This window comes from Sphaerodactylus townsendi, linkage group LG07, assembly GCF_021028975.2.
Source record: "Sphaerodactylus townsendi isolate TG3544 linkage group LG07, MPM_Stown_v2.3, whole genome shotgun sequence".
Taxonomy (NCBI): Eukaryota; Metazoa; Chordata; class Lepidosauria; order Squamata; family Sphaerodactylidae; genus Sphaerodactylus; species Sphaerodactylus townsendi.
The window spans coordinates 59,846,703-59,863,315 of NC_059431.1; the positions used below are offsets into that span (position 1 = coordinate 59,846,703).

The window sequence follows — 16,613 nt, forward strand, 5'->3', positions numbered from 1 at the left end:
AGGCACAATTTTTAGTTCAGTTACCATTGATCTGTACGTCCAGTTTATTAATATGGAGGCAAGAAACAGCGGTTATTGGCTTCTGTTTCTTAAACTCCTTATAGAGTATTACTGACTTTGAGCATATTCAGAGCACCTCAAGAGCACTGCGCATACTTAATTCATAATCTCATGTTTGTTGCATCTTATTTGCTAAAAATTAGATACACACATATCCATGAAAAAGACCAAATACTCAGTATGTATACAAGGCTCGCTGTGGTGGTGACAGCTCATTTCCAGGCAATTGCCACACATAGCTCACTTCCACCCCACTTCCAGCTAATCATGCATGATTTACTTTCAGCCAATCACCATGCACATGGCTTGGGGACAGGACTTACACAGAATAGGAAAAAAGCAACACAAAAAAGAGCAGAATGAGGCAGTCACTCACTCTCTTGGACGCCAAGACCTCCTGCCTGGCCAAGCTGCTAAGGCGGGTTGCCTGCCCAGTTCCACAAGCACTCACTGGGATCCAGCTTTGCAAACGGGGGGAGGGTACCTATGAAGATGGGCAGAACTCTCCCCATCTTCACAAGTACCCTGCTCCCCCTCTCATTTGTAAAGCCGGGATACAGCTTTGAAAACAACAGCTTTCTAGAGCCAGTTGTATTTTCTCACTCAAAGGGGGGTTATAGCTAGTTCATACATAAATGGATTATTTTATAAGCTTGTCAAGGAACCATCAACATTTACCAGAAACATCAATAAAGTGCCCATGTTGGTTGAGTGTTTCAGGTGCCAAAGTAGGTCAACAGGGAATGGTGATCAAAATCACTTCTGCTTTGATTCTAGAAGCACTGGGCTGAAAACAGCTAGAAACAAAATACTGGTCTAAAGACAAACAGTAAAAATTCCCAGCCTACTTCTAATTCAGTAATTTATGAGTAGGGATGATAATTAGAGGCCCTGGGGTGGGGCAATAGCAAACTACCTCTGAACATCTCTTGCCTTCAGGGTCGCCGTATGTTGGCTGTGACTTCACAGCACTTTCCACCACCATAATCTGAAGTTCACTTAGTTTGTGTATAAATCCAAACTTTTGTGAAGGAATCTTAGAAAACCCACACCATGTCTGAACCCTTAGTAATCAAACATGGGGTGCTAGGAACTAATGTTGGGTGTCTCATGGCTGTAAGAAAAATTCTTTCCCGTGTTGCCAACATGTTTGTATTTTGTATCTAATTTTAAAATAAAATAAATACAGATCCAGCATGGAATATAAATTAATTAGGACTGGAGGCCCAGAGTCAAATCTGCCTCAGGTGTAAACCATACTAAGTGACTTTAGGCTAATAGTTCTCTTTCAGCTTTAGTTTCCTCACAGAGATATAATCTTTTCTCTATGCTGAAAGAAAGAACAGTGGTGTAGAAACTAATAATTGAAAGCAATTCCCCCCATCTTGCTGCAGCATCCTATGCCCAACCTCCTGTTCCAAAGAGCTGCTCCTCAGCACTGTAAAAGTTGGACAGGCAACCTCTGCAGTGGGACATGGGAATCAGTGGAAATTGTACCCACTTATTTAATTTGAATTGCCCTTGTGCTTGTGCAAAGGAAAGGCTGGATCCAATTCCATGTACACCTCTCCAAGATCTTTGCCAGAAGGAGTGGTGACAAGCATTAACAATTTCCTAAATTTGATCTAGAAGAAACTTTTTTCCAAAAGTATCAGTTTATGGTTCCTGCATCTTCAGAGAGAATCAGGCAGGGAGTCTTTGTTTGGGCCATGTTCATCATTATTATCCACCGCTCTGTTTTCAATGGGCCAGGCAACACCCACCAGCTGGCTTTTTGCTTGCGCCCGGGGGGGAGGAGTGTTTCGTGGGTTATCTATTGTGCACGTGTGCTTTAATTTTTAATATTCTCTTTTTAATTTTAATTTTCATATTTAATCTTATCAATAGGTTGATATGTCAGTCTATCAATCTTTTGACAGATAGATAGATTGACAGAAAAAGGCGAAAAAGGTGAAAATTCTTGAATACAGCATCTGTACACTTTGCCCGAACACTGATCGTCTTTTACAGTGGGAAGTGAGGGGGAGCATATGCAGCATACAATCTGCAAAACCACAAAAGGTGAACTGCCATTTGCTGAACTCCCAGGTTCACAATCATCCGTCTTCTGATGTGCTGTAAACCAAAGCGTCGAGACCAACAGGCTTTTCCCAGTGTGGTCTGAAATCTGATCGCTTGTATACAAAACTGATTGCTTGTATATAAAACTATGAGGCTGGTGACTTCCCACTTTGTTGATCAAATGCAAGGACAAATCAGGTGTTTGGACTGATCGACTAGTCTCATTATTTTTACATTTTTTTGTATTAGTATTGATTTATTGAGCTATCAATATGGTTGTTTAATATTTTTTTAAATCTAAAGATATGTAGGAGTAGGGAGGCCACGGGCAATAGATGTAATGTAGCAGGACAAGAAGTGGGAAGTAGTCAGCAACAAGGAGCAGGGCAAGGGGGAATCATGCAAAGCAGTGCAAGGGAATGGGGAGATAAGACTAGGTGGGCCATCTGTGGGTGGAGGGAAGAGGTCCAAGGCAAAACTGTGGCCACTGGCAAATCTGCCCTGCTCTGGCAGCAAAGCAAAATTAAAATCATGCTATGATTTGCTTGGGTTGGAGAGAGTGGAAAGTGAAAGTGGGGCTATAGAAAATACATCTTGCCACCATGGACATTTACCTCCACCACCGAGCAAACCCTTGTGCATAATCAGTTTCTATAGTTTGGCAACAGGAACTGCCATGTCAAAGGTAGCATGCAAATTGTTGGTTTAATGTCCATAAAATATTTGTGAACTTATTCCTCTTGCTCATGCAAAATAAGGTGTCTAGGCCTGTTACAGTTCTTACCAGCAAAAATGAACAGTAATTAACTAACACTTTGGCACTTTCTGAATGGGCACCAAGCGGGGGGGCGTCAGCATCAACAATGCCGATGCACCTCCCTGGAACCGTTCACATGGACGGTCCCGGCAGGGCAGCAGGCAGTGGCGCAGCCTTCGCACAGGCTGCACTGTCACGGAATGCCGTACCTCTCCTCCTGGCTTCCAGCGTGTTGCAGGCCAGGGGGCGCATTCTGCAATGCGCCGGAAGCCAGGAGGAGAGGTACAGTGTTCCGCGACGGGGGGGGGGGGATGGCGCCTTTCAGCTGCTGCCGTTCGCACAGCAGTGGTTGGAAGACGCTGCTTCCAAAAAACCTCGCTCAGGGAGCAAAGTTCGGAAGCAGCGCCTTCGTGCCACTCGGGGGTGGCAAGGCAGGCGCTGCTGCGTTGCAGCAGCATCGGCCATGCAAACCCCTCCCCAGGGACGCAGTTTTTAGCGTCCCTGGGTCGCTGTTATCTGCCCGTGCGGAAACAACCTTTGATTCTGTTCAGGATTATTTAAAAAAATTAGAAACAAGTAGCAGCAACTAGCATGCTCAACCTCCCTGGATTTGGTCACAAAAACTGGATTGTGCCAATAACCTCCAGTGGGCCCATATACTGAAGTAATTTCTACCTGTGTTAAAAGGAACCTTTAATTGCTTGCAGAGTTTTCTGAAGTTTTCTTCCAGTATCTAGATTAGTAACTATTAATGGTTTGTTTTGTTTGGGCTCACAGTATATATTGTTATGCAGTTCACATATCCTTTGACTTGCATCCCTCTTCACCCCTCCCACCATGCATAACCTGAATGCAGAGCAAGATGAATTTTGTAGCGGTAGAGTGCTGAATTTACAAAATGCAAATGGAAGAGACATTTAATGCAGAATTCTCATTTAAAGGTGAACTGAAAGGCTTTGTACCTGTCAGAATTCCAAGGTTTTATGTCTTGCCTGTAAGAACTGACGGATACCTACATTGATCAAGACTGACTTCCTCTTTGCATAGGTTAGTTTTTAACAAACCATATTTTCACAAGGCTAAAATAAAGCACTAATTAGCTTGTGATAGGCTAATTTTATTACAGGCATTTATTGGCTACTTGACAGTCACATGGTTAACGTTTTATTTTCTTCTGAGGAACCATCAAGTATACTTTGCACTTCCCCCATTGCTATCTGCTCTGCCAGTAGAAATATCCTGCAGTCAGAAAAAATAGATGGAGTGACAAAACAATATTGGCTTCTTTTTATTTTTTTCCCAAATAACATTTGCCATATTTCTGTAATGTGCATTTTTCAAGACCTCTCTTAGCGTATAGTAATGCACTGTGGTTTGAATGATATTTCTTGGATCCAGATATAAAGGAGCTGAAAAATATTGGTATTTGTGGTTTACCAGATGCCACATATTAGTTTTTTATTTCGATCCAGGTTTTTAGAGAATTCCAATATGATTTGGCTCCATTATTCCCTATTCCTTATGGGGAATATTTCCAGAGAACTGGAGGGGCTATTTTTTGACCAAATTGCACCAAAATTGCACCAAAACTGCTGATGCCCATGCTTTAAGTAGCCACCAAATGTCAAGTGAATTGGATCTACAGGCTGCTAAAGAAGGTGCTCGCAGCTGCTTGCTATGGAGACAGAAACCGGAGACACAAAAGCAACCGCTGGCAAGAAGGCTCTTGAAGTAGACAGAACCAACAGCACAACAAGCTACAATAACTAGGCAAAACTGATAGAACAGGGCAATGTGGCAAGCCGAAAACAATTAATGTCAAAGTAGAGAATCCAAGTCAAATTGACAGCAATGAGAGATGTAGTCATACAAATTACAGGAATTGCCCATTTAAAACAATGAAAGATGCTGAAATGCCCATTGGATAAAATAAGATCCAGCGATGCCAGTTGACTTGCATAAGCTCCATTGAAATCCTAGCACACAAAAGTTGCAGTGAACATTCTGAATAGATTTACAATGAGGATCTCTAGGCTCTGAGAGACTGCTCCAGGACTGGAACAACAGCCCCCAGAGTAGAAGGACGGCCCCTGGGAGTATCCTAAGTACTTTGATTGGAATGACAACCACTAGAGGGGAATAATGGTCCCTGGAAGTAGCTTTAGTGTTCTGGGATTCTTTGACAAAGATTGTCTGATGCATATTCAAATATATGGATCTACCAGGAAAATACCAGTAAGGTTCTTTTCTGGGACTGGGTATATCCATGTCTACATTCCTAATTTGAATACTAGGAAAATTTATTATGAATAGGAATATCAACTTTAAGGTGGGCCTGGTGTTGTCCAAGAATTAAAGCTGATTTCCACACTACACAGATCAGCTCCCTTGGAGGAAATGACAGACTGGGGTGGGGTGGGGTGGGGTGGGGTGGGGGGCATCATGTCCTTGTTGGCTTCCTTAACCAAACTCTGCCTTCCACAGGCATTAGCCCCAACTCTCAAGGCATTTTCCACGGGTTGGCAATCATAAATATTTGGTCATATTGGTTCCAGAGTCAATGACGGAGTTGGACGGGAGCAAATTAGACAGACAAAATGGCCTTGGAAAAAGGCCATGCACGACAGCCTGCCCCATCCCCAATTCTTCCCCCACCCGATTAAGGAAGGGAAATGCAGCCAATGCCCTATGCCTGCCCAGCCAGTCCATTCTACCACAACTTGGCTTGGCAGCACCTTCACTGTGCCACATGTGAAGGCCTGGTGGCACCTTTGTTATGCTCCATAGGTCAGGTGATGCCTTCCTTGATTACAACTTGGCCAGACTGGCCAGTACTCTCCTCACCACTGGACTCAAGTCAGCTCACCAGAAGCAGCCTCCCAGGCCATTGTTCTACTGGGAAAAATCACAATGTCCATAATGGCTAGTCCAACCTTGGTGTTGGGACAAATGACCCGGTCATCTCTTTCACTTCTTATTCTTATTATGAGCCAGTCTCACTTATCTATATCATATAAGACTACTTTCAATAGATAGTCTCAGACTTCATTTTCCCATCCATTTTAGATCAGTCATATTCATTCTTCTACTCCACACAACCATTTACTATCATTTTCCATTTACAGTAATGGACTGTAGTAAGGACAGACTGATCTGTTTGCAAAGTGTCAAGAACTTAGTCATTTCTCCTTCAGGAATATGTATGTTGGAGCTGGCAAAAATGTTCAGTGTGCATGTGTGTGCATATCATAATATGAACTGCACATTTCAGAACAGATGTAGTAAAGTCTAGAAGAGGGTTGATAAACGTTTTATATTATTTTGATCATCATCATTTTGATCCAGTTCCTTCTAAAAGAGACTTATTGTATATTTTTTATACTTTATGTTCTATTTTATATTGTCCATTGCCAATTAAGGTTTTCTAATAAAATGTAGAGAGGTCATTTCTTAAGTGATGGTTGCTTGTGGTGAAAATTCAGTCTCTTGTAGCATCTTACATAGAGCTTGTAATTCTCTGCATTTCAGTTTCATTCCAGATCACTACCTGTTTATAGATGAACCAGTGCATTGTAAGCTGATCGGTCAAGCCAAACACTCTCTACACCTTGTTAACATGCTCTAAATCTTTCATTAATGAAACCAGGAGGGCCCCCAGACACTCAAGAGACTTCTTTTTCCATGCTGCCATGATGGATGAGAGTCTTTCAAAGCTCTAGAAATGAAGCGACTAGTTATTAAATATATGCAGTTGGAAAACAGGCAAGGCAATCTTTATTTTGAGAGATTCACTTAATGCATTTGATGAAGTGGACTCTCTCATAAAAGTTCATCTCACAATAAACTCATTAGGCTTTAAAGTGTCTTGAAACTTTTTTTCTAAAGGCATATTACTACAATTAATGTTAATGTATACATTTTTTTCTTTTTTGTAGAATATTATTTTAGAAAATGAAGAACTTCCTAAAATTTTTCTTGATTTCCTCAACGTTCGGCATTTTCCTTCTCTCCCTAAAGCAGAAAGTTGTGGGTAAGGCTTCTAACTGAATTTTTTTTAAGGCAGTAGGTTATAAATAGGCCAGCCCCCAGCAATTGAACCAGTATTTTTCTCTATAAAACTAACTCCACTTCCTGAAAATAGTAATTGCTAATTCACATAAACATACATCTAATTCCTAAATAAGGTCTCAACAAGTTGATCAAAAAAATCTGAACAGTGAGACCCCCTGGGGTTACAGCAAATATTTTCCCAAGCCTTGGGAAGCCTCCACCATCATTTTCTTAAATGAAAGGCTAAACACCTCCAAAATGAAACAGGGGACTTGACTTGGGCTGGCATATAGATCTATCTAGCCATCCAAAATAGAATTCACCGGGACTAGCAGGAAAAGGCTTGAGATTTCCCTGCCTTGTAACAGCAGTAGCGGATCGAGGGAAGCAAAGGAGTCATACGATCCAGATGCCATCTTTAGGCATCATGTGGGAGGGCATTGGGCCAGTCCCCCCCGCCCCCATAAAAACCCCTATTTTGGGGTGCAGTGTCTGAAATTCGCCTTTGGGAAGTTCCCGTAGCCAGCTATTACAGCGATCAAGCAACAAATAAGCAACGCACGTTCAGGCAGTGGGGCTGCACTGCTCTGTCATTGTTGGACTCCCGTGCGGCTACTCCTTTGCCTGGTTTGCCTGCTCATCTTCCCTGTTCCCTGCTTCTTCCTTCTGCTCCTCCATGGGGAAAGGGAAGAACTGGCAAGCCAGACAAGGAAGCCACTGCACGGAAGTCCAAAGCCAACAGAACAGCACAGCCCACCCCCCAAATTCACCTTGCTCACTTGTTGCTTGGTTGCTGCCTCTTCCGTGGGTCAGAGGGGATGGGGAAGCAGCCGGCTGCTGCCGTAACTCCTCGAAAGTGAATTTTAAAGGTACCATACCTCAAAAAGGGTGGGTGGGTGGAGGAGTTTAGCTGGGGGGCAGATAGGGGGATGCCTTTTGAGAACTTTCCCCAGGTGCCAGTTTCATTAGATATGCCCCTGTGCAACAGAAAATATTTCTTAGTAATGTAATCCTTTGTATAACCTATTTTGTATGTATTATTACGTTTCAGTTCATTTGAAGAGCTAGAATCTGAAGACTCAAGGTAAGAAGCTGAGTGACATGAGATCACTGTGATAATGGTGGAATACTTAAAAGTCATGTTTTGTGTAAACAGTCTTCCTAGCAGAATTTTGTGTGTATTGCATTGCATGAGGTTTGTTTTATGAATCAGTCTTTATGGATTTGTCTTAATTACCATGTGCTGAACAAATCAGCACATCTGTATATTGAATGTTTTTGCATTTTCAACAGTAGGCATGAAGCAGCCAAAATTGAGCACTTTGAAGACCAATCCATTTCAATAAGAGAATTATGCATGTTTAACCTCTCTCAGTGGAGTCCCTGATAATTAAAGTGCTTATCTTTGGTTGGGTTGTGCCTATTGTTGCGCTGTTATAAGTACTGTACAATTGAAAGTTGGAGCCTAAATTCTATAAGTAAAAGGAGTTGGCAGAGATGGATCTTGCCTGCCTTTTCCTGCTTCTTCACCCCCCAACAGTTCCTTGCACGCTCTGGAAAAACTTTTCTGAAGGTTGGAAGATCCTACTGAACAAAGTGCCAATGTGGCACACAGGAAAATGGCAAAAAATGAATAAATAGGGGATTCAGGGGAAATTTCTCTTCTTAAGGCAACACAAGCTCAGCTCCAGGGTTTGTTCCACCCGTGCAAGGAGAGGATTTAGCCCACGGCCCGCTTCTTCAGGTAGCTAATGGCCCTTCCCCCCAACACACACACTAACCCTCAGAAGATGTCTTTTTGGCATACAAATGGTGGTTGGGAAAAGGCAGATAAATTCCCATTTAATTTATTATGAAAGTAATTTGGGGGGGGGGGTGTTATGCTGAGGTTCAAGTATGTAAAAGGCTACACTGTGATAACTCATAATGCCATCTTTATTTCCCTCTAAGGCCGATTTTCCACAGTAAAAATGCCCCGTTGTTAGCACGGAGAATAGTCTGGTGCAGCTGGAAGTTTTCCACGGCTTCTGGTGTTGCAGCGTGTCTGCCACATTGTTGCCCCAGTGCCGCCCTGCAGCACTGGCTTCGCTCCTCAAATTTCCAGAATTGCTAAATTTGAGGTTCTTTTGAAATGCCCCTTTGTTGCTCCAGTGCCTTCTGCTGCCGTGGAAAACTCCACGGAGCAGAACCGAGGCCATTTTTCCTGCCTCACTACTCTGGCCACCCCACCAATCAACAGGCACTGAAAATCAGCACCCTCCCCCCACCCTTTGCAGTGGGGAAAAAACATAGAGGGAGAAACCTTGATTTTTAGGCAGAAAAGTGGTGTGTGCTAGTGCCGCGAATGGGAGGGCAGTGATTCCCTCGTACATGCGGGGGGCGAGGACACTGATTCTCAGCACCTATTTTGTGTTCAGAATCTTGTATGCCTTCATTTAGAACTATTTTTCATCGACTTATAGATGCTGAGAAACTTATAGAATTATTCTTTGAATTAACTGTTTAAATCAGTTTGGGGTTTTCTGCTTTACAGAGGAATGGCCAAGTGGTTTTTCTGCTGCTTGTTTATATTTTATGTAACATTTGGAGAAAATATTTGAAAAATGTAAAAAAATACAATATGTTAAAATCTGACCAAAGTATCCTAAGGTAGCAAAGCAGCAGAAACTTATTAATGCTGAAGTTTTAACACAAAAAGGCATTATGACAACTGTCCTGAACTGCTCATTTTACAATGGCATTATTCCAGAGCCATTAATTTGAGAATGATGTCCGTGTATGGCTATGTTCCTACACTGCTTATAACACTGAACTCACTGTTACTTGCTTCTAAGTAAATATGCTAACCTAATCTATTCCTTGAAATAAATTGCTTGTTACTTTGAAAAAGGAATTTTCCTTTTCCATAAAGTCAGCTTATATAAACAAACATACCATTTAACTAGCTATTGCATCTTTCTTTATTGGAGCTAGTTTGTAGCATATTCGTTTTACTGTCCCTTGATGCTGACATTCCTGTTCTTGACCTTTCTAGCAAACTGTCCCACCAGCCAGTGCTGCTGTTCCTAAGGGATCCATATGTCTTGCCTACAGCCAATGGTAATCAAACCTGTCATCTGTTAACAGCTCTTTACTGATCTAACCTTGCACCACACAAACCACGTTGTTAACACATGCTGAGCCCAAATTCTAATAATTTGCTTATGTATCAGGAGTTGTTACTTCAGGCCTATTTAAAATCATTATTAGGAAATATGGAAAAAGAATAACACTAATAATAATAATAATAATAATAACAAAGGCACTAATTTAAGCACCATGACACCATAATGCTATATTATGGCTACACTTCATCAGTCTGAAGCTCTTTTGATAAGAGTGAATTTCTAACAGCTTTTTTTTTGTACTTTGTGCTAAGTCAAAGAAATAAACACTTGTACATCTTCTCGGTTGGAACTATTGCCCCTAGTTTTTGTCATATAAAATGTAAATGGCTATTTAGATATTATTGCAGATACACAGCCTGTCCAGACCTTGATTATGATGCTCATATAAAATAATTTTCTTGCAGGGGCTTCACAGTGTTGTGTATAGTTAGAGTTATATTGTAGGGATAATTGCATGCAGTTTTCACTGCCATTTCAGTGAACAATGCAAAAGCGGATTTGTGAACCAGGCTACATGATTGTCTTTTTTACTATAAACATTGGTAGAAGGATTATATCTTGAATAGGACCAGTAACAGGAAAAATAAATATGTGGCTCTTCATGCATTCGCTGCCTTACATTTGTTCCATAACACCAGTATCAAGTACAAAAAAGAAAGGCTAAAATCTTGGGCTGCATTAAACCATTGTTTTTCACTGGCAAAGGGGTACTTTGTTGGTGAGGAGATATTTTTGCAGATTCTTTCTCCCACTGCAGTCCCCACATTGTACCAACTGCTGCTCCTGTGGTCCTGGTACCCAAATGCATTCTGATTGCATAAGAGAATGTGATGGAGCATTTCCAATACTTATACATAATTGCCTAAATGATGGACTGTCTGACAACGAACAAACAGCCAATGGGTGTGAAGGACTCATGACATCCCATCCCTGCCCACCTTCCCCCAACCCAGAAGCCTCTCCCAGCCCAAACAATATGGGCTGCTCTCCTGGAGGGGAGGAGGAGGGGGGGATTTTCCTCCCTCCCTTCTTGAGCCCATTTTAATTTAAAATGGGCTTCAGTGCTAGTTTTATATGTTTTGCATGTTGTTTCAAAATATACCATTGCATATTTTGAAAGCCTAGTTTATTCACTTAGGCTTCATTCAGACAGGAAGTTTTAGCAGGAAAAATAGCCAACAGATTGACCACAAGCAGCATCATGCTCACAGCATGATTTTTTCTAGCCAACAGCAGCAGATGACAAGAGGAAGCTTAGGCTTCTGCTTTTGGCCAAGTCCGCGAGGACAGATAGATGCTTCACCTTTCTTTCCACCTGGGTTTTATTCTCTACTTTAGTCAGCCTAGTAATGTTCCAGTGGAACTTCTGTTCCTATTGAAGCTCTTCAGAAAAACGACACAAGAAACTTGCCTCTTTCCATCTACTTTAGAAATGATATCCCGAAATAGGGATTCTTTGGTCCGCAAGCATTTAACCTTCATTGGATTAGTGATTTTTTTTCCTGGCTCTAGCTGGGGTTGGGGCTTGTTGAAATTTAAAGGCTTGATTTTAAACCGTTTTAAAACATTACATTAAAATATCCACTTGACCACCAAAATCTTCACTAGGGTATCTATTGATAAAAGCTATGGGGGAACAGTACTAATGAGGAGGAGAATTTGGCAAATTTGAACAAAAAAGCTCAATCCTGTATTTTTTTAAAATAGGTGACGTATTTCAGTTTTTAAGGAACTTTTATTTATTTACACTGCGTGTCTGTCTCTCCAGAGTTAACACAGTATAGAGGAAAATTCTAACACTGATACAATACAATATTTATTTTTGTCTTCCCAATGAGTTTTTTAAATTATAGTTTTATGTCATTTTCGTTATGTCATTGATAGTAGTAGCTTCTTTGTTTTTAGGAATATTACCCTTTCGATGCAACTTTCTGTAAGGAACTTGTCCTTTTTTACCTGGACTAGACATGCTATAGTCTTGCTGTTTCAGGGAATCTTATTTTTTTTATTTTTATTTATAATTCCACTTATATACCGCCCTCCCCCGGAGGGCTCAGGGCGGTTATGTGATGGTATATGCTTCTTCCAGTCAACTTGGACTAAACCGTGCGTAAACTACAATGGAAAAACTGCTGTGAAGTATTCCCAGTAGAAATCTTGGAATTCCTTCAAGTATATTGAGATTTTGTTAGAAATTGAATTGCAAGTGTAATCCATCTTCCTTGTGAGAAAACATTCAGATAAAGAGCTGGAGCCTAGCAGCATTAAGTATTAGAACATCCCTTTAAATCAATAAGCTACAAATCTGGCAGTGCATTCACGCAATGCCCAGTGCTACACTAAAGTGAGTTTAGTGCTGAAACAGCATTACTAATAGTATAATCCAGAGCATGGATAAACAGGGTAGTGATGCAGTATCCTAAATTATACTGGGCCCTGCCTTGTTAAGTTCAACAAAAACATTTATATCGTATTGACAAACCTAAGAAAGCAGTTTTTCTTCCCCTGTTCTTTTTTTCAGATGATTTTCCAAATGTAGTTATTGAAGGGATACTCCATGGATTATTTTATCCTCACCTGCAGCCCAGGTAGAAAAATCAGTTTGTATGGACAATAACCTAGTTCCAGCAAGATGACAAGTGTACTTCAGTTATCTTAAAATCATGGACATAACAACTGTAAGGTAAAAAGTAATTATGGAGCATTGTCTCTTTTGAAGATTAAAATCATTGTTATTAATATTGTTGCTGTTTAAAAAATTATGAATTGAGAAAACAAAAGTCTGATCAATCTATTTACTTAACTCTAAATACTGAAACCTTAAAAGGTTCATGAACAGAACTGCATTAAAAACTATCACTACATGTTTTACAGTTTGTAATAAGTGATAACACAAGCCTTTGTGTTTTGTCTCAGAATGTTCATCAGTATAGTATCCACTGCTGGCAGTAGGTACAAAGGACATTCTAATACAAAGGCTGAAAAATGCAAGTATTAAGAAAAAACCTGCCAAAACTAGAAATGCAATATAAACTTGAAATATTGTATCAGTATTTCTGAAGTCATTATTTCATGATGGTAAATATTAATGCTAGATAGCGAAACTTATATGCTTGAAGACTGGCTCCAGTGTAGCTTTAATTTACTTCAGGACCCTGGCCGCAATCCTTGGGCTTCCAGACAATAACATTATTCCTGTTTAACCTAACCTTCTTGTATTAATGAACCTGCCCCAATCTGTAACCAAAACAAGAAAAACACGACTAATAAAAATAATAAGCTAATAAATATTCAGAGCTCAGCTGTCTAAAATGAACATAAACATGTCTATTTTGCAAGCTGTTGGACTCCTAAATAAACAGTGAAAAATAAAATATGGCATGTGTTAGTGTTTTACTTGTGTTTGAGTCTGGGAAGTAACTATTCAAACACTACCTTCTCCCAGCTGAACTCTTTTTCACGCTAATGCTGATTTGTGGTTCTTTATAATACATCAATGTTATATTTTCATGTTAATTTCCTTGGATTACTTGAGACCCCAATGAATTAGTACCTGACTATCCTGTTTCATTTTTAAATTCTAGCCAAATCCAGGCTAGAAGGTGGTTGGCACTATGGATAAAGTAAAGTTTAAAAACTTCATAAAACTGTCTGACAAACCACCAGCTCAGCCAGCTCAGAACATACTGGTTGTGTGTCAATGTGCCTTCCTATGGGTAAATAAATTAAGTGGTGGGATAAATAAATTAACCCCATTCCCTTCCCCAATAATTTCACTTTGCCTCATTCTTTACAATTATTCAGGGTTGATAGAAGTATTACAACATATTTCAGACTTCCATCAAGTTTTATTCCCAGATATCTACAGAAGCTACTAATATTTGGGAACAGATATATTCTCATTAATGGTTATTTCAGTGCTAACAGTGGAATCCTAAGCACAATTACACCCTTTAAACATCAGTGAATTCAGTGGACTTAGAGGTATATAACCTTGCTAATGATCTCACTGTAAAATTATAACTTGGAAGGAACTGCTCATAGTGGGCAATGGGAGTTGCTTCCATTAAACATAATTAGTACCCATGAGTCCATTTTATTAATACTGGAAACTTCTGCTGTTAGCAGAACAGATTCATGAGATACAGCTTGTTTATTTAAATATTTTTACCCACCCATTCCCCAAAGAAAATGTGGCCCATGGCACAGCATGGTAAGCTGCAGTACTGCAGTCCAAGCTCTGCTGACAACTTGTGTTGGATCCCAACAGAAGGCCAATGGTTGACTCAGCCTTCCATTCTCCCAAAGTCAGTAAAATAACACAGCTTGCAAGGAGAAAAGTATAGATGACTGGGAAAGACAATGGCAAACCACCCCATAAACATAGCTGTCCTAATAACCATTGTAATGCGACATCACCCCATGGATTACCTTTCATTTGCCACCCTGGCTCGCAAAAACGTAAAATAAAATGCAGCAAGCATCGAAAGTTAAAAGTATTTTCTAATCCAACAATTTCTAAAAACACAATTAAAACATAATCAATTTTTGCCCCAAAAATATTGAAGAATTTTTTGGACAATTAACTTGTACAATCCAACGTTTACTTTTCTCCTTGATCGAAGGCCCTTTCTGCACGGCAACGGAAATGCACCTCCACCAGCATAAATTATGCCGGTGGAGGCTCAGGAACTGCTCGCACGGCAGCGTGCAAGCAGCCCTGCAGATCCACCACACCGGAGAGGTGGCTCTGCACAGAGCCGCCTTCGATCCATTGCCTCCACTGACCTGCCTGTCCAATGTTGCTCTGGAGGGCTGCAGAGACCCGCCTACGCTGCCCTCTGACCTCCAGGGGTCGGAGGGCAGCATGGGCGGGTCTCTGCAGCCCTCCAGAGCAGCGCTGGACAGGCAGGTCAGTGGAGGCGACGGGAAAACGCCAAGCTAAAAAAAACCTCACTCGGGATGAGCTTGGTGGCTTAAAGCAGCAGCTTTATGCCTTGGGCAGTTTGACTTTGTTGCTGCAAAGCAGCGCCTCAGTCGCTTTCCCAGGGAAGGCATTTTTGCCGTCCCTGGGGAGCTGTATTCTGCCTGTGCGGAAAGGACCTAAGACTTGTTTTTAAAAAGGTATGACTCTATTTGGTCCCAAAGAATAAATATAAATTTGGAACATTGTCAAACATTTGCCTAGGAGTTAAAATATCATCTTGCAACAGATGATCAAAGTATATTTTTCAATAAAGTTGATTTGATTGTTAATTGGAAGTGAAAGATTTTGTTTCCATATTGCCCAGAATCTAAATGCTTGCCTCAGTTCAAGATTTCTATGTGGAATTTTTTTGTTCGTTTGCTTGTTTCTTGTCTCAAGTCACAACTTACGGAAACCCAGTGGCATACCGCCCACGGGGACATGTGGGGTCACATGTCCCTGGGCATAGGGCATTTAATCATGTGGAGGCGGAAAATCACACACACACACCCCGGCCGCCTGGCAACAACCCTCTGCGCCCCAGGCTCCATTTTCCCTTGATATGCCTCTGTTCAAGCGCCCCCATCCCCACAGGAGAAAGCAGCGTTTCCCTGGCCTGCCTAAGTGCTCCCCACACTGTGGGACATGCCTGAGACAATGATGCAGCAGCGGGCAACGCATTGAATGGAGCCAGTGGCAGGCAGGGAAGCCCCTGCACTGAACTGGGCAGGGAGGGATGGAGGCGAGGCGAAGTCCAGTCGGGGAGGCAGCCACAGGAGAAGACCCAGTGCCAAAAGCGGATAGAGAAGCCCAAGGCAGAAACCAAGGCGCATGCCGAGGAAGCCTCTCCTAGGAGGCACAAGCTCCAGGCACTCTCCCCACCTGCATTAGCAAGGGGGCCAGTTCGGCCCCCTGCCTGCCTGTCTGCTCACAGGCTCTGGGAATGTGTGGCAAGCACACTGAATGTCTTCAGCCAAATATCACCATGTTTCCAAGTCGATATGGAGTCGCAGCATCTGCGCCAAGTTGTGCACGCTTTGCAACAGCGCTTCAGCAAGAGCACTCTCATGCAAAGTGTTGCCAACAGGGTTGGCTGATTTCCCCCTCGCCCATGGGAGGGGGGCAGAAAAATCAGGTTTTGCCATGGGCTCCATTTTCCTTTGATACGCCTCTGTGGAGACCCCATTGCGTTTTTAAGAAAAGAGACATGTTTGCTATGGCCTGCCTCTGCATCACAACCCTGGACTTCCTTTGTGGTCTCCCATCCGAATAATAAACAGAGCTGACTGTGCTTAGATTCTGAAATCTGATTAAATGGGGCTAGTCTGGGCTAGCAAGTCAGGGCTCTAAGTATAGTAAAATATAAATGCTTTTGAAAGATTATTCTTTGAAAGGTACTTTTCAGATTCTGCTGGAGTCACATCTGAGTTCAGGATTGTCTCACCCTCCAGGGTTGCTTTTGTTGGACAAGTGTCCAACTTGTTCAAATGTCCAAGGTATAGCTTCAGAATACAGCAGGGGGAAGTTCTCTTCCCCCCTTTCCCACACTCTG

At 41.7% G+C, this 16,613-nt stretch overlaps 1 protein-coding gene across 1 annotated transcript in view; it reads left to right on the plus strand.

The window, feature by feature from the left end:
• SNX24 (sorting nexin 24) overlaps positions 1–13,469 on the plus strand; it is an 85,632-nt gene extending 72,163 nt beyond the window's left edge. Inside the window, exons 4-7 of the mRNA XM_048503253.1 lie at positions 6,814–6,908; positions 7,980–8,012; positions 9,963–10,027; positions 12,617–13,469. Of these exons, the coding sequence (XP_048359210.1) occupies positions 6,814–6,908; positions 7,980–8,012; positions 9,963–10,027; positions 12,617–12,687 (264 nt within the window). The 3' untranslated portion in view covers positions 12,688–13,469. The remainder of the gene's footprint in view (positions 1–6,813; positions 6,909–7,979; positions 8,013–9,962; positions 10,028–12,616) is intronic.
• The last annotated feature ends 3,144 nt before the right edge of the window (positions 13,470–16,613 follow it).